The following is a 23139-nucleotide window of genomic DNA, read 5'->3' on the forward strand; positions in this document are numbered from 1 at the left end:
ACGTCCATCGTTTTTTATTATTCGTTCATGGGACATGGGCATCACTGGCTGGCCAACATTTATTGCCCATCCCTAGTTGCCCTTGGAGAGCAGTTGAGAGTCACCTACATTGCTGTGGCTCCGGAATCACATGTAGGCCAGACCAGGTAAGGACGGCAGATTTCCTTCCCTAAAGGACATTACTGATCCAGATGGGTTTTTCCGACAATTGGCAATGTCATCAGCACATTCTTAATTTCCAGATTTTTTTCTTTACTGAGTTCAAATTGAACCATCTGTCGTGGTGGGATTCGAACCCCAGTCCCCAGAACACTAGCTGAGTTTCTGGATTAATATCACTAGGCCTTCACCCCCCCTTTAAATCCTAAAGCCTTGGAACCATAGTTGGCTTGTCTGACAGGAATGGCAATCTAAGATTTGTTAGGTGACTGTTTACCTGAATATCAGCATTCCAAAACGAAGGGCCACTTTCTCTGGCCTCACTGGCTGTGTGTCTTCAGGTTTTTGGGTCTCGACAAGGGGCGTACACACGATGGGCCGTACGAGGGCTGCTCTTGGATGTTTCGAGAGTAGCCTAGTGCTTCACGTCGTTAGTGTACGCTTAAACTGGACCAGATGCTGGGCAACACGACAGCTCAGTGACTATCACTGTTTGCTGTGCAGATACATGGATTTGGGCCGGTGTCTGCGGGAGTTTGCGCATTCTCCCCGTGCTTGCGTGGGTTTTCTCCGGGTGCTCTGGTTTCCTCCCACACCCCAAAGATGTGCTATTAGGCTGATTGGTGTAACAAATTACCCCTAAATTAGTCTTCCCTCAATGTGGATTGCCGTAAGCGTAGACAAGGGTCATGGGTGGAGAGGGGATTCATAATGTTAAAATGGCGGCGCGGGCTCGTTGGGCCGAAGGGCCTGTTTCCTGGGCTGTGTTGTTCTATGTTCTTTGACCTCACACATTACCTTTGGGGTAGCTGTACGGTGCAGGGGGTTTGATTTTCACCCCTTACTGAAATGTTCTTGTCAACTGCAGTGGAAGCTCTGGGCCGTGCTCACAGTTGCTGGACTGGCAAGGCCGCTCTACTGGGACGTTCAGGTATTGCTTTCCTTGACCTGGATGCTTCCCGTGTGTTTTTGTGACCTGCGGTGATGAACTGAAGATTGGTTTGTGCCCCGCAGAGCATTGTCTCCCATTAGGATGGTCCTGTCTTGTTCACCTAGCTCGGACAGCCGAGCTAGCTGGATCACCGTGTGTTGGGGTAAGATGGGTTTTTTTAGCTTGCAGGTGGTCAGGGAGTGAATCATCTTCAACACGATGCTGCCTTGGATAAACTCGAGAGTTTAATTCGCAGCCTGTTCATGGGAGAATTGACAGGTTCCCCAGGCAGTTAGAGTCTCTCATTAAATTTGACTCACTCCGATAATTTAATGGATCCCAGGTTGAAATAAATGCTGAAAAAAATTTAAAACATGGCCAAATCTGGCAGATGACTCATCGAAACCCTGTCGTGCAGTGACGTCATCTTGCAATTGGCCCAGTTGAGTCAAGAAGTGCATTGACTCGTGCTTCTGGTTATTTAGACCTGTCGCAGTGCTGCATCTTTCCTCCAAATCCTGGTGGTTGGTCTGGGCCATCCCAGAGGAGCTGCAAGTGAAGAACTGTGATCCATTTGGAAGATTTATTTTTTTCAAAGTGTTGATGCAGGTTTCAGAGATTGCGGGCGCCTCAGGCCGTGTTACCAGTCCCCAGCCGGAAAACGGCAGTCCCTCCACTTGCCAGTTTTTGGTGGGGTTTTTTTTAAACAGTGGCCGCGTGTTTCAGCCTGAAGCAGATGGCGATAGCTGCGAGAGTTGCCAACTTTGTTTAATCGGCGGCAAGGCATTGTGATGGGGGACACATGGAAAACAGGCATGCTGTTTAAGAAATCGCTGATAGAGGCTTCGAGGTTTGCAGCGTGGAAACAGGCCCTTTGGCCCAACTTGTCCATGCTGCCCAATTTTTACCATTAAGCGAGTCCCAATTGTTTAAAAGGTATTTATTAGTGTCGCAGGTAGGCTGACGTTAACACCCACCACCCACCATGTGGAACAAATTGCCCGTCTGGAGCGAGTCAAATCATAGAACCCTACAGTGCAGAAAGAGGCCCTTCGGCCCATCGAGTCTGCACCGACCACAATCCCACCCAGGCCCTACCCCCATATCCCTACACATTATACCCACTCATCCCTCTAACCTACGCATCCCTGGACACTAAGGGGCAATTTCTTAGCACGGCCAATCAACCTAACCCGCACATCTTTGGACTGTGGGAGGAAACCGGAGCACCCGGAGGAAACCCACGCAGACACGGGGAGAACGTGCAAACTCCACACAGACAGTGACCCGAGCCGGGAATCGAACCCAGGACCCTGGAGCTGTGAAGCAGCAGCGCTAACCACTATGCTACCGTGCCGTTAAGTTTAATCAGGGAGTCTAACTGCCTGGGGAATCTGTCGATGCCTCCATAAACAGGCTGTGATTTAAAGTTTGACATTATCCGAGGCAACATCGCATTGGGTGTTGCAGATACACTCCCTGACCACCAGCAATGAATTTATTGTGAAAATCCTCCAGTCACCACAATCGGGCAGCTGGGCAGGTACACTGAGGGAGAATATTAGCATGGCCAATGCACTTAACCAGCACATCTTTTGGATGGAAACCACAGCAACTGGAGGAAACCCACACAGACATGGGGAGAACGTGCAGACTCCATACAGACAGTGACCCGAGCCAGAAATTGAACCCACGTCCCTGGTACTGAAAGGCAGCAGTGCTAACCACTGTGCCATCGTGACGCCCAATTGCCTGCGTTTGGCCCATACCCCTCTATAGCAGTCTTACCCATGTAACTGTCTAAATGCTTTTTTAAAGACAAAATTGTATCCACCTCTACTACTACCTCTGGCAGCTCATTCCAGTCACTCTCCACCCTCTGTCTGAAAACATTGACTCTCTGGGCCCTTTTTGTATCTCTCCCCTCTCTCCTTAAACCTATGCCGTCTAGTTTTGGACTCCCCTACCTTTGGGAAAAGATGTTGATTAACCAAGATAGTCAAATTTAATTTTCTTCCCCTCTCTGTTAAACGTGAGAGCCACGTGTTGAGACTCGGAGTCAGGGATTGGAATTCGAGATGCTTTTAAATGGAGCTTCTGACTGAATAAACAAAGAGGTTTCTCTAAACAGGTTGGGTCTGGAATTTCAGGTTTTTTTTTAAGTCTTAGCCGAACAGCCTTGAGCTCTGCTTGCTGAAGCAGTTTCAGTTTCCCCAGGTCTGTACCTTCAGTGGGAATCAGTTCCCGTTCCGAATGTATTGAAGATGTCCCTTTTTCTTAGTTATTCTTGTGAGGATAATGGATTTTGATCTGAACGCTGCCTCCACAAAGAATCCTGCTTTGAACGCTATGAAGTAGGTTTCGTGGGCTTGAGACTATTAGCAGCAATTCCTTATTAAAAAACCCATAACTGTTCACGCACACACAGCAGAGGTGAGGGACCTGAATACTACATAGGCTTTTACACATCTGTACCTATTTCTGGACTGATCCTGGCTCTGGGGTATGTATCCTCTTACATCACTGTGTGGGCGTAGCTATACTCAGTCCTACGTTAACCCTGTATGTTCCAGACCCCCCCCTCCCAACAATGTTCTTCCAGCATAGCCTGAGCCGATATCTGGAATGTGACGTTATTATAATCATAGAAACCCTACAGTGCAGAAAGAGGCCCTTCGGCCCATCGAGTCTGCACCGACCACCATCCCACCCAGACCCTACCCCCATATCCCTACATATTATACCCACTAATTGCTCTAATTTACGCATCCCTGGGCAATTTCTTCACACAGCCAATCAACCTAACCCGCACATCTTTGGACTGCGGGAGGAAACCCACGCAGACACAAGGAGAATGTGCAAACTCCACACAGGCAGTGACCCCAGCCGGGAATCGAACCCAGGACCCTGGAGCTGTGAAGCAGCGGTGCTAACCACTGTGCTACTGTGCCGCCCCATAACGGTTGGCATTTGGACCGTTGCAGGGTATTGCCAGACCTGCTGAGATTTTCCAACATTTTCTCTTTTGGTTTTTAAAAAAAAAACAAACATGGAAAAGATCTCCCACTGACAGAAGACATCTCCTGAGCTTGTGGAAGCATCAAATCAAATTGCAATGATGTGTGCTTACAGCACGTCCTGTCTGATTCGCCCCTGTCTCTGTCCTGACGGAGGCCTATTTCAAGAGGATTTGCAGGTAACCCTTCAAGTAGGCATTCATCACTGTGTACGGTTTTGGTCTCCTTACTTGAGAAAGGATACGCTGGAGGGGGTGCAGAGGAGAGTCACTAGGTTGATTCCAGAGTTGAGAGGGTTGGCTTATGAGGAGAGACTGAGTAGACTGGAACTATACTCACTGGAATTCAGGAGAATGAGGGGAGATCTTATTGAAATGTATAAGGTTATGAAGGAAATAGATAAGACAGAAGCAGGAAGGTCGTTTCCACCGGCAGGTGAAACTAGAACGGGGGGGATGGCCTCAAAATAAGGGGGAACAGATTTCGGGCTGAGTTGAGGAGGAATCTCTTCACCCAAAGGGTTGTGAATCTGTGGAATTCCCTGCCCAGTGAAGCAGTTGAGGCTACCTCATTGAATGTTTTTAAGGCAAGGATAGATATATTTTTGAACAGTCGAGGGATTGAGGGTCATGCTGAGCGGAGCCGAGTCCCCGAAAAGATCTGGCTCCAGGGGCCAGATGGTCTACTCCTGCTCCTAGTTCTTTTGTAGGATAGAGAACTGTAAATCAGACAGGACTTGCTGTTACCGCACTTCATTGAAATTAGATCTTGATGTCTCCACATAAGAAATCCCCCGTCTATCCAGCCAAGTCACGCAGCCTGGGAACTCAGCGTTTCCCAAGGGAGGAAATTGTCCAGTGTTATTGAGGCAACGAAGAAGGAATATTTACTTAAGAACTGGGTTTGTTATTTATGAACCGGGAGGCTCGAGAATGGAGAGAAGAAATGAAAAGCTTTCTGTTTTCCTCGCACTTGCTGAGGACAAAGAGGGTTTTTTTTTGCACTGTTAAAGCTGCTAATTCAGGATGCCCGCACAATGTTTGCTTTCATTATCCCTTGACACCGCACCATAGAGTGTAATAGAGATCTCTGTGTCAAATGCCAGTCAATCATTGTTGTGAAAAAGGAGCAAGTGATACATATTAGAATTGTCAAGTCATACGGCATAGAATGAGGCCATTTGGCCCATCATTTTTGTGCCAGTTCTTTAAAGCACCGAGCCAATTAATTCCACTCGTTGCCCCTTCCCCACTGCACTGTAACATTTCCTTTTTCAGGTCGATATCTCACTTATTTTAAATATTAGTGAATTTTATTCCACTATTCCTTTAGGTACTGTTTTCCAGATCATCGTAACTTGCCGTTTACAGAAATATAATTTATCATCATCCCCACTTTTGAGGGTAAATTATTTCACATACTCAGTCCCATTATTAACCCTGTAGGACACCGTTCTCTCAGCATCGCAAAGATGGCGAATTTGGCGCTTAGCCAAATCTCCATTTACCGGGGCAGGAGTATCCCGGCTGTGGGAGAGGTTGGAGAATCCAGCCCAATATAATGGCTGGCAGTGGGGCCCATCACAGGGTTAGGATCTAAGTATTCATATTGGTATGAAATAGGCCTCCATCAGGACAGAGACAGGACGTGCTATAAGCACACATCGTTGCTTCCCCAAGCTCAGGATGTGACTTTTGTCAGTGGGAGAGCTTTTCCATGTTTGTTTTTTTTTAAATCAAAACAGCAAATGTTGGAAAATCTCAGCAGGTTTGGCAGCATCTGTAAGGAGAGAAAAGAGCTGACGTTTCGAGTCCCGATGACCCCTTTGCCATTTTATGGGATGTGGGCGTCGTTGCTGGGAGAACATTTATCGCCAATCCCTAACTTCCCTCCATTTCAGAGGGCGTTTGAGAGTCAACCACATCGCTGTGACTCTGGAGTCACATGTAGGCCAGACCGGGTAAGGACGGCAGATTTCCTTCCCTAAAGGACATTAGTGAACCAGATGGGTTTTTTTGGCAATGGTTTGAATGTCATCAGTAGATTCTTAATTCCAGATATTTATTGTATTAAAATGTTACATCTACCACGGTAGGATTTAATGTGATTTGGTTTGATTTATTATTGTGACATGTAGTGATACACATGTAAATGTATTGTTTCATAGAATCGTAGAACCCTACAGTGCAGAAAGAGGCCCTTCGGCCCATCGAGTCTGCACCGAACACAATCCCACCCAGGCCCGACCCCCATATCCCTACATATTATACCCACTAATCCCTCTAACCTACGCATCCCTGGACACTAAGGGGCAATTTCTTAGCACGGCCAATCAACCTAACCCGCACATCTTTGGACCGTGGGAGGAAACCGGAGCACCGGGAGGAAACCTACGCAGACACGAGGAGAATGTGCAAACTCCACACAGGCAGTGACCCGAGCTGGGAATCGAACCCAGGACCCTGGAGCTGTGAAGCAGCAGTGCTATACACTGCGCTACCATGCTGCCCTAGGTCTCTTTTGGTTTATGATTAGATCTATGAATTTGACGTTGAGGTTCTGTGTGAACAACTTGAAGAGGTGGATGATCAATATTACTCACAGGAAGAGAAAACGTATCCTCATAATTACTGTCCCCAACATATCCAGGTCTGCTCCCTATTAAGCATCGATCGTTCCTCTTGGTATTGTCACTTAACAGATGAGCATTGGTATCGAGCAACCACTTGATCTGCTTTGGAGCTGATACAGACGATGCACGTTTGCGGTAGCAATATGGCTATTTGATTTGGTTCCCTTCTTGTGCATTTGTCAAAGTTTGGGCAGCACCGGGGCACAGCGATTAGCACTGCTGCCTCACAGTGCCAGGGACTCGGGTTCAATTTTGGGCTTGGGTCACTGTCTGTGTGGAGTTCGCACGTTCTCCCCATGTCTGTGTGGGTTTCCTCCGGGTGCCGCGGTTTACTTGCACAGGTTGTTTGGCCATGCCAAATTGCCCCTTAGTGTCGGGGGGATTAGCAGAGTAAATATGTGGGGTTATGGGGATAGGGACTGGGTGGGATTGTGGTTGGTGCAGACTCGATGGGCCAAATGGCCATCTCCTGCACGGTAGGGATTGTATTGATTTACCTGGCCGCTTTGCGATTTCACCTGTTCTCCCTATGAAATTCTCATTAACTGGTAGCCTCGGCTTAAAAACGATGAGCGGCGTGTGAAATTTACGACCTATCGTATGTTTGGCCGGTGTCTTTCGGGTCAGAGTCTAGGGTGGATCGATTTGTGTGAAGTAGGATGTGGATGGATTGTTGGAATATTTTCCCCTCTGATCCGTCACCCCTCAGACTGTGCTTTATTACGCCGTTGAGTTGTTCGATGCCACCATTCGCGTGTCGATTGCAGCGCAGTGTCAGACGGTGATGAAATCTGCAACTTGCTGGGAAGTGTACGAGCTGACTGGAAACAGACTGCATTCCATTGTCTGTAATAGTCACTGGCAATCCACACTTTGTAAACAACTTGTCCAGAACGTCTGAAGTGGTTGTTATGGAAATTGTTGAAGTGATTTCCAGCCATTTGCTATATAGATCATCAACAGCCAGTGAAGAAAGTTGATTGTGAGGAGTTGCACGCACTTGATCTTGTTGGCCTTGGGGTCCGCTGTAGAGGTACGGGACATTGTTTAACAGAGTACGTGCTACACGGCTTCTAATGAACTCTTTGATCCAGCAATCTGTTGCTGGCCACCAGCTTGCTTCACAGGATCGTTGTTTGACCGAACAATGCCCTTCGTAGACAGGATGCAGTTCACGTTGCTGTGGAAGGTTTGGCGTAACTACTCGAGTATCACATGCAATACAATCTTTACCAAACAATAGGAGCTAACTGCGTTCCCTAATCTAAAAAGGCCGATCGGATTTAGACAGCCAAGGCCTTGGGTTTTCCCAAAATTAAGCCATCATTGTCCATGAGGAGACATCCTCGAATTTATTGAAGTCTTGTCGATTAATTTCTCGCAAGTTAGCCCAAATGTTGCCGTGTGTTGTTTCGTGGACTCACTATTCCCTGGGATCTCTGAGAGGATGTAGATCATTTGACCGTCACACTGTCCTGTGGCCTGAAGTAATTTTTTTGAGAGCTGGTCAAGTGTCGATGTATCTTCTACGAGCTGCTGAAGTGACTATCGCTTTCTTACCGATCCCTCTTCCATCTACACTGCCCTGCAATGTAGCGAACAAGTAGGTATTGAACCTTACAGTCCATTGATCCCACGACATGCTCCTATACCTCTACTTTCTCAGGAGGCTAAGGAAGTTTGGCATGCCCACTATGACTCTCACCAGTATTTACAGATGCACTATAGAAAGCATTCTTTCTGGTTGTATCGCAGCTTGGTCTGGGCTCCTGCTCTGCCCAAGATCACAAGAAACTACAAAAGGTCGTGAATGTAGCCCAATCCATCAGGCAAACCAGCCTCCCATCCATTGACTCTGTCTACACTTCCCGCTGCCTCGGCAAAGCAGCCAGCACAGTCAAGGACCTCAGGCACCCTGGACATTCTCTCTTCCACCTTCTTCCGTCGGGAAAAAGATGCAAATGTCTGAAGTCGCTTACTAACTGACTGAAGAACAGCTTTTTCTCTGCTGCTGTCGGACTTTTGAATAGTCTCACCTTGCGTTAATTTGATCTTTCTCTACATTCTACCTATGACTGTAGTGCCACATTCTGCAATCTCTCCTTTCCTTCTCTGTGAACAGTATGCTTTGTTTTATATAGTGTGCAAGAAACAATACTTTTCACTGTATACTAATACATGTAACAATAACAAATCAAATCAAATCAGATGGGAGGATTTCCCAGCAGTGAATGGAATGGACCTGCAGCTGGTTAAGTTAGTCTTCCTCAGCCATCTTTGACACCAATTTTGTTATATGTTTGCCATGTTACTGTATATCTTTTATGTCCGATTTTTCTCAAAGCAATGCAGACGTGACATTAGTTCCAAACCCAAACCGATTCATTTACAGGACTTTACACAATCTCAGGATTTTGTGCTCAGTTCTTCCCTACCAGCCTAAGCTGCTCAATTAGCTCACTGGCTCCACCAACAGGCTTCAACAATCAAGTGCAGTTTTCAAGGATCAGTTGAACATAATCAAATACCCAGAATGAAGCTGTGGTGCACCCCAATTGATGGCTCCCATCATTGGAGTTTGCCTCCTGACTAAATCAAGCAGAGGGCTCAGAAATCTGTATTTAGCCACTGCGGAAACTATCGCCTGACTCGGTGATTACTGCACACTGCTAGAAAAAAGTTCAATTACAGATCAATCAAACCATTGAACATACTACGGCATCTTTCAAGCAAATATAAGTCTCACTGAGCTGGAAATTGTACAGTACGTGACCTAGATGAATCTATGGACAGCTGCTTTGAGGTATATCACTCTATTCCCAGTTTTTTCTACCATTATGTTTCTTTTCCCTATGTACAAGCAGGACTGCCTAATGTACTGACCGTGTTTTTGTCATAACTGTCGCCATAGGTAAGAGAGCGAGCTTCTAATAGCCTGGTTAATGTTGCAGAGCCCATTCCGGCCTTTGAAAGCTGGCAGAGTGAGCTGGAGAACGGAGTGGAAGCCCATCGATCCCTGGGGGCCGGCAGACTGCTGCATCACATCACGGAAGGGGACAATCCACTAATATCACCGCGGTGCTCCAGTTTCAGCAAGAGTCAAAGATTTGTGTTGGATACAGAAGCTGCCCCTTCTCCACCAAGTGCTCAGCTCTTCATCATGTAAGAAAAAGAATATTCTATACTTTCGTATGTGTGATTTGCAACATGATTGTCACGAGGGCGGCACGGTGGTTAACAATACTGCCTAACAGCGCCAGGGACCCGGGTTCAATTCTCTGGCTTAGGTCACCGTCTGTGTGGAGTTTGCATGTTTCCCCCGTATCTGCGTACGTTTCCTCCCGCAGTCCAACAACGTGCGGGTTAGTTGGATTGGCCACGCTAAATTGCCCCTTCGTGTCCCAAGATGTGCAGGTTAGGGGGATCAGTGGGATAAATTGATGGGAACGGGATGGGGGTGGGCCCGGGTAAATGCTCTGTCAGAGAGTCAGCGCAGACTCGATGGGTCGAATGGCTTTCTTCTACACTGTAGGAGATCTACAAAATACAAACTCGGATAGGTAAATGAACAACTAAAATGTGCATTGAAGGATTTACATAATGGTGATCCTGATTCCTGGTACACATCATTATGCACAGGCGGAATTGTTGGGCTAAAGTTTTCTTTTGTGGATTTGATGTTGATGTACGTGTTTGTAGTGAAGAGATGACTCATTCTGGGCCTGAGGAAAGCGAATTGGATGTTGATACTGTGGAGTGGCAGTGAGATTGGATAGTTACTAACAGTCTTTTCCCCTGGTTTCTATGGCTCTGACTCATCTTTCATTCCCACAACCTGCAGTATAAATATCTCCCACCTTCTATGCCTTTTAGCTTTGACAAAGGCTCATCTGGACTCGAAACGTCAGCTTTTTTCTCTGCTTTACAGATGCTGCCAGACCCGCTGAGATTTTCCAGCGTTTTCTCTTTTGGTTTTGATACTATGGAGATTTGATAGACTCGTTAAATCAGGAGCAGAGCGTCTGCCACGTGTCTGCCTATCCCGCCAGCCTGTCAATGTCCTCTGGAAATCTGAGCACTCCCCTTCCTGCAATTCATATCTTTGACTCATCTGCAAATTTGAAACTGCCCTGTTCTCTCTTACTATACTTCATGAAAAGCACTGATCCTAAGGCCAATCCCTGAGGAACGCCACCTTTTATACGTTCCTCCTGTCTGGAAAAACAAGCGCTCGTCACTACTGTTTCCTGTCATTCAGTCAGGTTTGTACCCACGCCGTCACTGTCCATTTTACCCATAATCTCTAACCCTTGCTCACAAGACTTTTCTGTGGCCCTTTATCAGCTGCCTTTTGGAAGCCCATCAACTATACCGGGCTCATTCATCCTCCCTCTTGACCAGCACGGTGGCACGGTGTTTAGCATTGCTGCGTGACAGCACCAGGGACCTGGGTTCGATTCCCGGCTCGGGTCACTATTTGTGCGGAATCTGCACATTCTCCCTGTGTCTGCGTGAGCTTCCTCCGAGCGCTCCGGTTTCCTTCCACTGTCCGAAAGACGTGCGTCGGCCGTGTTAAATTCTCCCTCGGTGTACCGGAACAGGTGTCAGAGTGTGGCGACGAGGGGACTTTCACCGTAACTTCATTGCAGCGTTAATACAATGTGTTAACGCACTAGCCTATTGGTGACACTAATAAATAAACATAAAAGATGCAATCAAATTGATTTGATGTGCGCGTTAGGTGTGTTGGCCATGTTAAATTGCCACTAGTATTGGGGGAATAGCAGGGTAAAATATGTGGGCTTACAGGAATAGGGCCTGGGTGGGATTGTGGTCGGTGCAGACTCTCTGGGCCAAATGGCCACCTCCTGCACTGTGGTGATTCTATGAAATTCATTAAACAGGATTTGTATTAACAAACTTGTAAACTAATCCACAGTTGTCTAAATCTTATTCCTACCACGCACACACCAGCACGCGCCCACCCCGAGCCCCCCCCGCACCCCCCCCCAACATTCCGCTCATTTATAATGCTTACTATTTAACGCAATCCTTTGCTGCAACACCACACTTTACGTTGCATTCGCCGTTATCTCTTTCCTTTAAAATCTAAACCGTTTCTGACATTGAGTTTATCGTTTCGCCAAATCTCGTCTTTCCAAAAATTTGCTCATTGGCCCCTTGAGTAAGAAAAATACGCAAAAATGGCCCCCGGAGCGACAAAGTTAACAAGTTATAAACAAGCCGAGTCTAGAGAGAGTGTAGAAAAGATTCACGGGAATGGCTGCAGGGGTGAGGAACTTCAGTTACGCGGATAGATTGGAGGAGTCGGGACTGTTCTTCACGATGGAGAAGTTTTGAAAATCATGAGTCTGGGCAAGATGGACAGGGAGAAATTGTTTCCATTGCTGTAAGGATCAAGAACCAGAGGACGTTGCCAAAGAAGCAATGGTGATACAGCGTAAATCTTTTAGAACTGACAACACCAGGTTAAAGGCCAACAGGATAATTTGCTATCACCAGCTTTCGCAGCGCTGCTCCTTCATCAGGTGAGTGTGGAGCAGTGTTCCAAAAGCTCGTCATTGGGAATAAACCTGTTGGGCTTTAATCTGGTGCCAGTGAGGCTTCTTACTGTGTCCACACAGATGCTGGCACGGGGCCGGCATCTCCACATGGTGGCTTCTAGGGCTGAGGATAAGGAGAAATTTCTTCACCCAAAGGGTGGTGAGCCTGTGGAATTCTCTACCACAGAAAGCGGTTGAGGCCAAAACATCGTTTAGTTTTCGAGAAGCAGTTAGAAAAAGCACTTGAGGCGAAGGGCATGAAAGGATACGGAGTGGGGTTCCACTTCATCCACCTCATACCTCTGGCATGGGAAAACACACAGCGGGAAGGCCAGGATGTAGAGAATTCTCCTGAACACGCTGTAGAAATTCATTCTCATTTATGAACTTCTAGTCTGTTATCCCAGCCTATGTTTGGATTACTGAAGGTTTTTTAATGTTGCTACTCTAGCTTTAGCCTGGCCCTCTGGATTATCCCGGATGTCCCAGTGCTGCTCCAGTTTCCTCCCACAGTCCGAAAAGCGTGCTGGTTAGGTGCACTGGACACACTAAATTCTCCCTCAGTGTACCCCAAACAGGCACCGGAGTGTGGCGACTAGAGGATTTTCACAGTGACTTCATTGCAGTGTTAATATAAGCCCACTAATAAATAACTAAAATTGGAGACTGTACGGTTAGGTGATCCAAACAGTCGCTGGGACTTGCTGATTGTCAGCACCACATTGCAAAACAGTTTTGTCATCCATGTTGCAAAATCTTAACCTCTGCTTTGGCACCAAAGAGCGCAGCAAGAAACTGGAATGTTCTATCAGTTAGAACGAATAGGGAAAGAAAGAAACCCATGTTAAGGAATGTTGTGATATGGACTTGGGGATCTTTTCTGCTTGTGTTCCAATAATAGGTGTTAATAATAGACGGTGATTATGTGCAGTAAGTTAAAATCAGACACCACGTTTAGACAGAGTTCCGAGTGAGTTGTCCTGCCCACGTTACATCACCTTTAGCTGGCTGGGTGCCTCGGGATTGCTGTCTCACTCAGTGAGTGTCGATGGGTGCAGCGAATGCTGAGATTGGCTTCCCTACGCTATTATACAAGGGTGTAGTCTGCAGCCTGGATTTTCCAGCTCCTCCGCAGTGGGTTTCCCGACTCGCCCAGGGTAGGTTTTCCAGCATGGAGGTGGCTCACCACGGGCTGCCGGTGAGATCTTCCGGCCTCGCCCAAATCAATGGCGACTTGCATCGCCAGCTGGCCGTACCCCTGGGGAACTGGCCGCAGAGGATGGCCTTCAGCGGGATTGGAAAATCCCGCTGGAAAATCGCGGCGTTTGAGTCTGCATTTTTTCTTTGAGAAGGGATGGGCCTCTCTCTGCTCAGACCCAGCGCTCTATCACAAAGTATATCTTTTCTGCATAGAAGCCCCATGCTTGTCCAGGTTCAGAAAGATAGAAGCTCTTCCAAATTTCGTGGCACTGGGATGAATGTAAAAAGCGCTGGGCAGTGCCATCCGCGAATGACAAACTCTGGTCAAACAAAACAAGAAAATGTTACTAACGGAAACAGAGGCGGCAAGGCTGAATAATAATGAGGTTTCTTTTGCGGAAACTACGGGGAAGATTCTCTATTCTGGAGGCAATCGGGGTTGATGCCCGTCTGTGGGACGGCGGAGTAATATAGTGCAACCCTGACACGAATGGGACTGAGCCTGTGTAATTCCTCAGCCGGAATCTTGTCACCGTTCCCGCCACTGAGATTTTTCCAACCCGTTGCAGCGATCGGAGATTTGGCCGGCTACCAAATTCCCCGACCTCGGTGCGGTGGGACCGTAGCGTGAAGGTCAACTAAGATCGTAGAATCCCTCCAGCGTAGTAAGAGGCCATTCGGCCACAATCGCGCCCAGGCCCCACTCCCACAACCTCACATATTTACCCTGCCAATCCCCTCTCGGGATTGGATCAATCTAGCACGGCCAATCAACCTAACCCGCACAGCTTTGCAACCCTTGTGTTCAGAACCTGGGTTTACTCCTGTCGTGTATTAAGAAGGTTTATCATTCTGCTCCAGAATGCACATAATGTGTTATCGGCAGTAGTTGTTTCTCAAAGAGCTGTTTGCGTTTCTGCGGACGGTGCTCCAGTCGTGGTGTTGGTGCGGTCGGTTTTGCTGTGTTTCGTGTTGACCCTTTACTGTTCTTTCCTTCAAGGCCCAGAAACTCCACGCTGGTCAATTCCGAAGCTGAGAACAGTCCAATGTTGATGACGCAACTGACGAAACAGATCCAGAACCTGAGAAAGAAAATACGCAAATATGAAGAGAAATTTGAGCAGGAAAAGAAATACCGAGTATGTGATTATAGATTAAATAACATTTTATTACAATTCTTTGATTTTGAGGCTATTTCACGGTGTTTAAGATTCATTTCTGCGCTTGTTGGAATCTCCGCTTTCTGCTCTGACACTAAAACTAGTGGAAAACCTGAGGCGTTCAATATACTCTCAGATAATGAGTAAATGCGGTCGGGGAATTGATCTATGATTCCTCAGTTCGTATAATCAACCCGAGCAGGAACGCCTCCACATTTATTCTCCCACCTGTTAAATCTATTGAGTTAAAATGAAATCTTCCTCGGGGTAATTGAAGAGAAATTCTGAACACCTCGCGGACCTTATCTCTCATTTCTCCTTCTCTCCATCTCCACTGCTCAGATTGGATTGATTGGTTTTCCATGACCACCTAGAAATTATTAATAGCAGAAACTGTAAGCACTTGATATCTCTATGTCTTATTTAAATAAACTTTGAGCCATTGGCAAAATGGATCACAGAAAAATAGCTTGATCTATCAAGCCAACAATGTATTCCCTTCTCTGAATCCATTCTGAAGTATATATTTCTCCAGCTCTTCATTACAGCAGTGACAATTGATTTGATTTATTATTGTCACGTTTATTAACATACAGTTAAAAGTAATGTTTCTTGCGCTTCACACCATTCATAGAGAAGGAAAGGAGAGGATGCAGAATGTAGTGTTACAGTTATGGCTAGTGTGCGGAGAAACTTAATATGAGGTAGGTCCATTCAAAAATCTGGCGGCAGCAGGGAAGAAGCTGTTCTTGAGTCGGTCGGTACGTGATCTCAGACTTTTGTATCTTTTTCCTGATGGAAGAAGGCGGAAGAGAGAACGTCTGGGCTGAGTGGGGTCCGTGATTATGCTAGCTGCTTTTCTGAGGCAGCGGGAAGTATAGAGAATGTATAATTTCATCGGCATATCCGACTGAAGTTTGTCCGATCCCGCCCGAGACCAACGGAGAACGGCATTCTCTGAGCCTCACTGCCTCCAGAATTGGGGCATGTGTGCCGGTAAAATTCCAGCCAGGCTCATCGGATGGGAGGTTGATTTGTGTGATGGACTGGGCTTCATTTGTCACCCTTTGCAGTTTCTTGTGGTTTTGACAGAGCAGAAGTCTGGTCCGCATGCCCACTAATCTTCTAGAAGGGAACAATTCTCTAGTGTCAACCCTTGCTCAAGGTCCATTAACTTGCGATGCAAGGGAATCCTTGTTTTGTAAGAGGAATATTTCTGTTTGTCTCTAAGTTACGCACTAAATATAAATCCTAAGACATTAAATTAACCAGCCAAAGCACAATTTAACACTTCAATAGAAAACAGTAATGAAACGCTTTGGGCAGGATGCCCCCATCCCCTGCATTTTTGCAAGTCTGCCATTGGCCAGTCCCACCACAGTCGCCAGGGCTTCCCATTGTTCCCAACCCTCGGTCGCTAGGAAACACAGGGCGGGGCTGTCGTCAGCGCGGTCAGGAGGATCTTGCCAGCAGAAATGGCTGGAAAAACTTGTCCTTCCTGTATGAGTATTTGGTAGTTACACCATTTCCCTTCCCTACCTCTTTCTGTCCCTTAATTAGTGCAAACTGGAAGTTTTCTCTGCTGATTTTAACAAGTTTTCTGTAAATTTTAAGGTGTTTGATTAGCTTCCTACACCACCTGTTTACTTCCACCGTTGGGTTTGGAAGTCGGAAATACTTCAGTTTTTCATTTATAAAAAGAAATACAATGTCCAGAAGTCATTCTGTGTCCGAAAGAGAAAAAAAAATTATATCCTCACGTTAATTAAAATGATCAATTGAATGATTTCATGAATGAATAGAAATTTGGGAGCTTTAATCTCTGCAACGTTGCAATCTTAAAAAGAAAATGCAACATCTAAAGTGCCAGTGCTGTTTCTAAGTGTTAAAAACTCCCTTTGTCTATTAAGGTATTTTTTTCATAGGTAATACACAGAGGTTTGGCTGAGAGTCCAGACTCCGGTTAGTTTGCTGAAACAGATGCGGCTCAATCAAGGCAACACGGTGGCACAGCGGTCAGCACTGCTGCCTCCCAGTGCCAGGGACCTGGGTTCGATTCCCAGCTCGGGTCATTGCCTGTGTGGAGTTTGCACATTCTCCCTGTGTCTGCGTGGGTTTCCTCCGGGTGCTCCGGTTTCCTCCTGTAGTCCAAAGATGTGCAGGTTAGGTTGATTGGCCACGCTAAATTGCCCCTTAGTGTCCAGGGATGTGTAGGTTAGAGGGATTAGCGGAACAAATACGTGGGGTTTTCGGGGATAGGGCCTGGGTTGGATTGTTGTCGGTGCAGATTCGATGGCCTGAACGGCCTCCTTCTGCACTGTCGGGTTTCTGTGATTCTCTGCAAAAAAGGGATTACGTTGTTGGATTGACAGAGCAAGCTTTTTTTGCTTTGATCTATTTTGTCAATGGTTCACTGTTTGAACAGGATAAAGAAATATCAAATACTTATAATTTCACCTACTGATACTTTAAAGGCATTGTTTACTGACACTTCTATGGGTTGTAATAATAGCAATTATAAACAAAAGTTATGAATGTCTGATTTTAAGCTTTTCCACACATACCATTGTTACTATTGTGTTCATTGGGTCTGTACAGAGTGTACAAAGAGTGAATGGACATGAAGGGAGCATTGTGGATTGGCATGAGGGTGTATAGGCGTGACCTTTTGAAGTTATCATCGAGGAGATGGTTCACAACCTCTGAGGGGCTGTCAACTAAAGCTCCTCGAGAAGCCGGTTGCCACCACAAAAAATCGGGGGTGGGCGTCAGCAATAGAGCTGGCTCGGTCAGGATTGCAATTGGTGCGCTCACTGCCCGCACCCTTCTCCCAAACCAACAAACATTGGAAGGGAAAAAGCAAATTGCTGGAATCTGAAACAAAGGGAGAAAATGCTGGAAAATCTCAGCTCTGACAGCACCTGTTGGGAAAGAACGGAGCCAACGTTTCCAGTCCGGATGACTCTTCATTAAAGCCGAGGACAGTTAGAAACAGGATCAGGTTTATACTGTTGCGGTGAGTTGGGGGACTGGATAGAGGACCAGCAGTGGGTGGACGCAAGGGAGAGATTGACAAAGATGTCACGGCCAAAGGGAACGTCAGTGGTGGTGATCGAGGTTAAGAAGGGCGCTAATAGCGGCCATTAAGAGATCAGAATGTGGAACAAAGGTAAACAGAGTGTCAAAGAACACCTGAGACATGTAACAGATGGCCAGCCCTAGTGGGCTGGGGTGGGCAGAGGAGACAGTGGCAAGGGAAAACTGATGGAAAGCAGGATAAAAAAGGGGGAAAACGAATCAACGGAAGAAATGAAAAAATATTTAAAAACTGATAGAAAAGGGGTGAAGCTGGAGGAGAGAGTTACGCTGTTTAGTTTGTATCGTGTTTCTCATCCTTACCAAAATAAATTACTTCACGACCTAATTAAATTTCAACTGCCATACGTCTGCCTGTTTTTCCATCCTTTTTATGTCCTTCCGGAGCCTGTTACTATCATTCTCACTCTTTGCTACGTTTCCAAGTTTGCATCCATTTGCAGTTTAATTGTCGTGTTCTACGTACGCAAACCCAGGTCAGTAATTTGTATCAAAAATAGCAATGGACCTAATTCTGACCCTGGGGTCATAAGGGGCGCACCACTTTCTTCAATTCTCCAGTAACCATTCACCTTGCTCTCTGTTTCTTAGCCGATTCACATCTATTTGCCAGTATTGAACTTGAACGTGTTGGGTGCGTTAAGTCCAATCGATAGTTGGTCATATTCACGTACTCTGACGACGCTGTCGGCTTGCTCCAGCCCTGATATCGAATAGGCAATGAACTCGAGCAAAGAGTTCCTTAAACCGTGAGGTTTTTGCCATTAGCGAGGTTAGAATTGTAGAATCATAGAATCCCGACAGTGCAGAAGGAAGCCATTTGGCCGACAACAATCCCACCCACGCCCTTTCACCGTAACCCCACATATTTACCCTGCTAATCCCCTGACACCAAGGGGCCATTGAGCACGGCCAATCAATCTAACCCGCACATCTTTGCACTGCGGGAGGAATCTGGAGCACGCAGAGGAAACCCACGCAGACACGGGGAGAACGTGCAGACATTGACCCGGGACTGGGATTGAACCCCAATCCTTGGCGCTGTGAGGGTTGACCTGGGATTCTGAATGATGGGAGGAACGCGAGTAAATGAGGTGTGCAGAACCGGTCACCGATTGTCAGCTGGGGGCACCAATCGAGAGAAAATAACTCAAGAAATGGCATTAAAGATGAAAGAAATAGAACAGCAAATTCTCCAAGCCAGCGGTTTAAATAAGAGAGATTCGGCAGTTTAAATGCAGGTGAAGCTCTCGCTGCTTTTTGACTTGCAAGTCTCCCAGCACCAGGTTGAACTCCAACAGGTTTATTTGGTAGTATAATATTTGTCTCTTGTGGTTTCAGCCCTCCCACAGTGATAAGGTTGGCAATCCGGAAGTCATGCGGTGGATGAACGATCTGACAAGGGCCCGTAAGCAGTTAAAAGGTACAGAACGTCGTCGCGTACAATTTGTGGCGTAACCTGAGCCGTTACACTCAGCGGCAAAATAGTAGCAATTGTCGAGCCAGTGTGAAAGGTGCAGCAGCTGGAATATTGCCAGGAGCGGTTTTTAGCAGGAGGTCAGAGCAGTGAACGGAGGGGGCGTTCTATCCTTTCCAGCGATTTAAAATCTCATCATTAGTGCAGTGGATTACTCCAATGTTCCCTTTCTTTCCAGCCAGTTTCAGAAGGCAGGTTACTCCACTCTGTTTATGGCACGCAGAGCAGTCTGCACCGTGAGCACCTGTTATCGATGCCACGCCCAAATGTTTGTCCCAAACCGGCAATTTTAACCGGGACGCTCGTCGTTTGCCCTTGCTGGAATTCTGGGAATAATCCTTATCTCTTCGTAGAACCGCACAGCACGGGAGGAGGCTATTCTTCCCACTGCGACTGTGCTCGCCCCCTTTGAAAGAGCTGTCCGTTTAGTCCCCTGCGGGGTTTTTCACAGACCTCAGTATCGTACCGGCTTTTACGCGGGAGATTTCTCTTTATTGAAACAGCTCAGCAAATACGAGGAGCTCCCAAAGACAGTCATTCTGGCTGAGGACGTACTCTATTGCCCAGGCCTAGTTCCACTAAGGAGGCCGAGCGTTTTGAGACAGCACAAATTACTCTAATTACATTATCAAGACACCCTGCAATTATACATTTTCAGAAATCATCTGCCCGCCCCCTCTGTCCAACTCAATAGGATGGGCCAATCGTGTTCTTGTGGGTTATCTACCTTGGCCAATTACGTCCTACTCTCTGCAGCATGAGAATTAATTGGCCGTAGAATCCAGAACGCCTGCCCGCTTATCTCTTAGCAACTTCGATTTACATAGGTGAAAGGGTTCAAAGTTATCTTTCCCACTATCTCTCAATTAAGTAGGTCATAGACTTCAAAAGTTCTCATTCTCACTGTCTGCTAAGCACTTCTTATCAGTAAAAATTGAATTGCTCTCTTTGTGTTAGTGTCTGGGAACTTGGAACCAATACAGATAAAAACCGTGCTCTATGGCTGTATTGTTCTTAAAAAATGCAGTTTGTCTGACGCGGCTTTATCCCATTGTGCCTTGGGGCAGTCTGCAGTTGGCCAAGGTGTACATTTCAACACAGAATATTCAAAAATACATGTTTAAATTCTCTAACAATCTTTATATGTGTTTCTACAAAAACAGTACTTACGTAACTTCAGTACTTGCACCTTTACTATACTATATTAATTCTAAATTAGTTTATCATAGACTTTTAATCCCAAGTTATCCTAAATTCCTCTAACAGTCGCACGCCATAATAGTCAAAGAACAAAGAACGACCCAGCACGGGAAACAGGCCCTTCGGCCCAACGAGCCCGCGCCGCCATCTTAACAAAGCATTTTCCGACACCTACCTTGCCCCGCGTGTATGCGAACGGTACCCCTATTGTACCGAGATTCAGGGGAGAATAGTGTAGGGTCGATTTGGTCCACCAATCAGCCTAAGAGTCCTCCACGTTCTTCCAATCAGTTCTTCATCCAGTTGGAAGAAGAACAAAGAACAGTACAGGAACAGGCCCTTCAGTCCACCAATTCTGTGTGACATAGACGCCTTTCTAATCTAATATTTTCTTACCTCTACATGGTCCGTATCCCTCTATTCCCTGCCTATTCATGCCTGTTCATCCAGATGCCTCTTGAACGTTGATACAGAATCTGCTTCCAGCACGCTCCAGGTATTCTTAGAATCTTAGAACCCTACAATGCAGAAAGAGGCCCTTCGGCCCATCGAGTCTGCACCGAACACGATCCCACCCAGGCCCTACCCCCATATCCCTACATATCATACCCACTAAAATCTCTAACCTACGCATCCCTGAACACTAAGGGGCAATTTCATAGCACGGCCAATCAATCTAACCCGCACATCTTTGGACCGTGGGAGGAAACCCACGCAGACACGAGGAGAACGTGCGAACTCCACGCGGACGGTGACCCGAGCCGGGAATCGAACGCAGGACCCCGGAGCTGTGAAGCAGCAGTGCTAACCGCTGTGCTACCGTGCCGCCCTCTGTTTTCAAAAACGTGCCCCTTACATCTCTCTTAAACTTTCCCCCTCTCGTTCTCAACCTCTGCCCCAGAGTAATGGACCCTTTGGCCGTGGGAAACAGTCTCTGACTAACCCACTCTATCCAAGCCTGTCATAATCTTGTAAACAGGATTCCCTCATCTTCCAACATGCCAAGAAAACAATCCAAGTTTGTTCAACCTTTCTTCATAGTCCATATCCTCCAAACCAGGCAACGTCCTGGTAAATCTCTTCATTATCCTTCCGGTAGTGTCGCGACCGGAATTGTATAGAATACTCCAACTGTGGCCTAACCAAAGTGTTATACAGCTGCAACCTGATTTTCCCATCGCCCTACTCGACACCCTGACCGACGAAGGCCAGCATGCCGTATACCTTCTTGACCACCTTGTCCACCTGAGTTGCCACCTTCAGGGAAATGTGGATCTACACACCTAGATCCCTCTGTACGCTAATACTTCTAAGGGCTCTACCACTTACTGTATACTTGCCTTCTGGAGTAGGCCTTCCAAATTGCATCCCCTCACATTTATCCGGGTTAAATTCCACCTGCCATCTTTTGGCCCAGGTCTCCGGCCGATTTATAACCTGCCGTATCCTCTGACGATCCTCCTCGCTATACCGGATAGTGAGTTCTCTACGTAGAACGTAGAACACTACAGCACAAACAGGCCCTTCGGCCCACAAGTTGCGCCGATCGTATCCGTACCTACCAGGCCGTAGAGCTATCTGTAACTCCCAATCCCATTAAATCCCATGTACTCATCCAGAAGTCTTTTAAAAGACCCCAACTTTTGTATCTCCTGCAAATTTATTAATCGGACCATGTACATTTTTCTCCAAAACATGTACGTGTATATATGTACGGAACCCGTCACGAGGGAGGGTCGTCTCCAGCAGGACCGGGAGATCCCAGTGGCAGAAACCGGCACGGTGGCACCGTGGTTGGCACTGCTGCCTCACAGCACCAGGATCCTGGGTTCCAATTCCTGGAAAAATGAGCAAATAACATTAGCTCCCAAATAGTTAACACTTGAACGTATAGCCCTGGATGTAAGTCACAAACATACAAGTCATTAAAGAAGAGCTATCGCTTTATCATTTAATTGATTATATAGAAAACAGGCAATATTCTCAATGGGGTTCAGGAATATTCACCTTGCTAAGCTAGATACATCATTTGTGTTAGAAATCTGCAAAAGTAAAACGAGTTCAACAAAAATATTTGCCTGGTAACGCTCCTGTGAATAGCCTTGGGCTATTTTGACACGCTAGAGGCGCTATTATTAATACAATCAAAACAGAAAGCGCCAGAAGCACTCAGCAGCTACGGCAGCACCAGCGGAGAGAGAAACCAAGCTAACGTTTCGGCCCCGGAATCGGGACAGGTGAGGCTCGCAGAAGGGGCGGCACGATAGCAGAGCGGTTAGCACTGCTGCTTCACAGCTCCAGGGCCCTGGGTTCGATTCCCGGCTCAGGTCGCTGCCTGTGTGGAGTTTGCACATTCTCCTCGTGTCTGCGTGGGTTTCCTCCCACAGTCCAAAGATGTGCAGGTTAGGTTGATTGGCCCTGCTAAGAAATTGCCCCTTAGTGTCCAGGGATGCGTAGGTTCGAGGGATTAGTGGGTGTAATATGTGGGGATATTGGGGTAGGGCCTGGGTGGGATTGCGTTCGATGCAGACTCGATGGGCCGAAGGGCCTCTTTCTGCACTGTAGGGTTCTGTGATTCTAACAGCGTTCCCCATTGGCCTCGGGCGGGATAAGAACATAAGAAAGAGGAGCAGGAGTAGACCACCCAGCCCCTCGAGCCTGCCCCGCCATTCAGTAAGATCACGGCTGATCTTGTAGCGGTTC

General features: G+C 46.9%; 1 protein-coding gene across 5 annotated transcripts in view; it reads left to right on the top strand.

Moving 5' to 3' along the window:
- fam13c (family with sequence similarity 13 member C) overlaps positions 1 to 23139 on the top strand; it is a 142977-nt gene that overhangs the window by 97212 nt on the left and 22626 nt on the right. For all 5 annotated transcript variants that reach the window (XM_080205443.1, XM_080205448.1, XM_080205444.1 and 2 more), the window contains exons 8-10: positions 9691 to 9901; positions 14504 to 14642; positions 19101 to 19182. In XM_080205443.1, the coding sequence (XP_080061569.1) occupies positions 9691 to 9901; positions 14504 to 14642; positions 19101 to 19182 (432 nt within the window). The remainder of the gene's footprint in view (positions 1 to 9690; positions 9902 to 14503; positions 14643 to 19100; positions 19183 to 23139) is intronic.

This window comes from Carcharhinus amblyrhynchos, chromosome 17 (genome assembly GCF_965287045.1).
Source record: "Carcharhinus amblyrhynchos chromosome 17, sCarAmb.v2.hapA, whole genome shotgun sequence".
In the NCBI taxonomy this organism is placed as follows: Eukaryota; Metazoa; Chordata; class Chondrichthyes; order Carcharhiniformes; family Carcharhinidae; genus Carcharhinus; species Carcharhinus amblyrhynchos.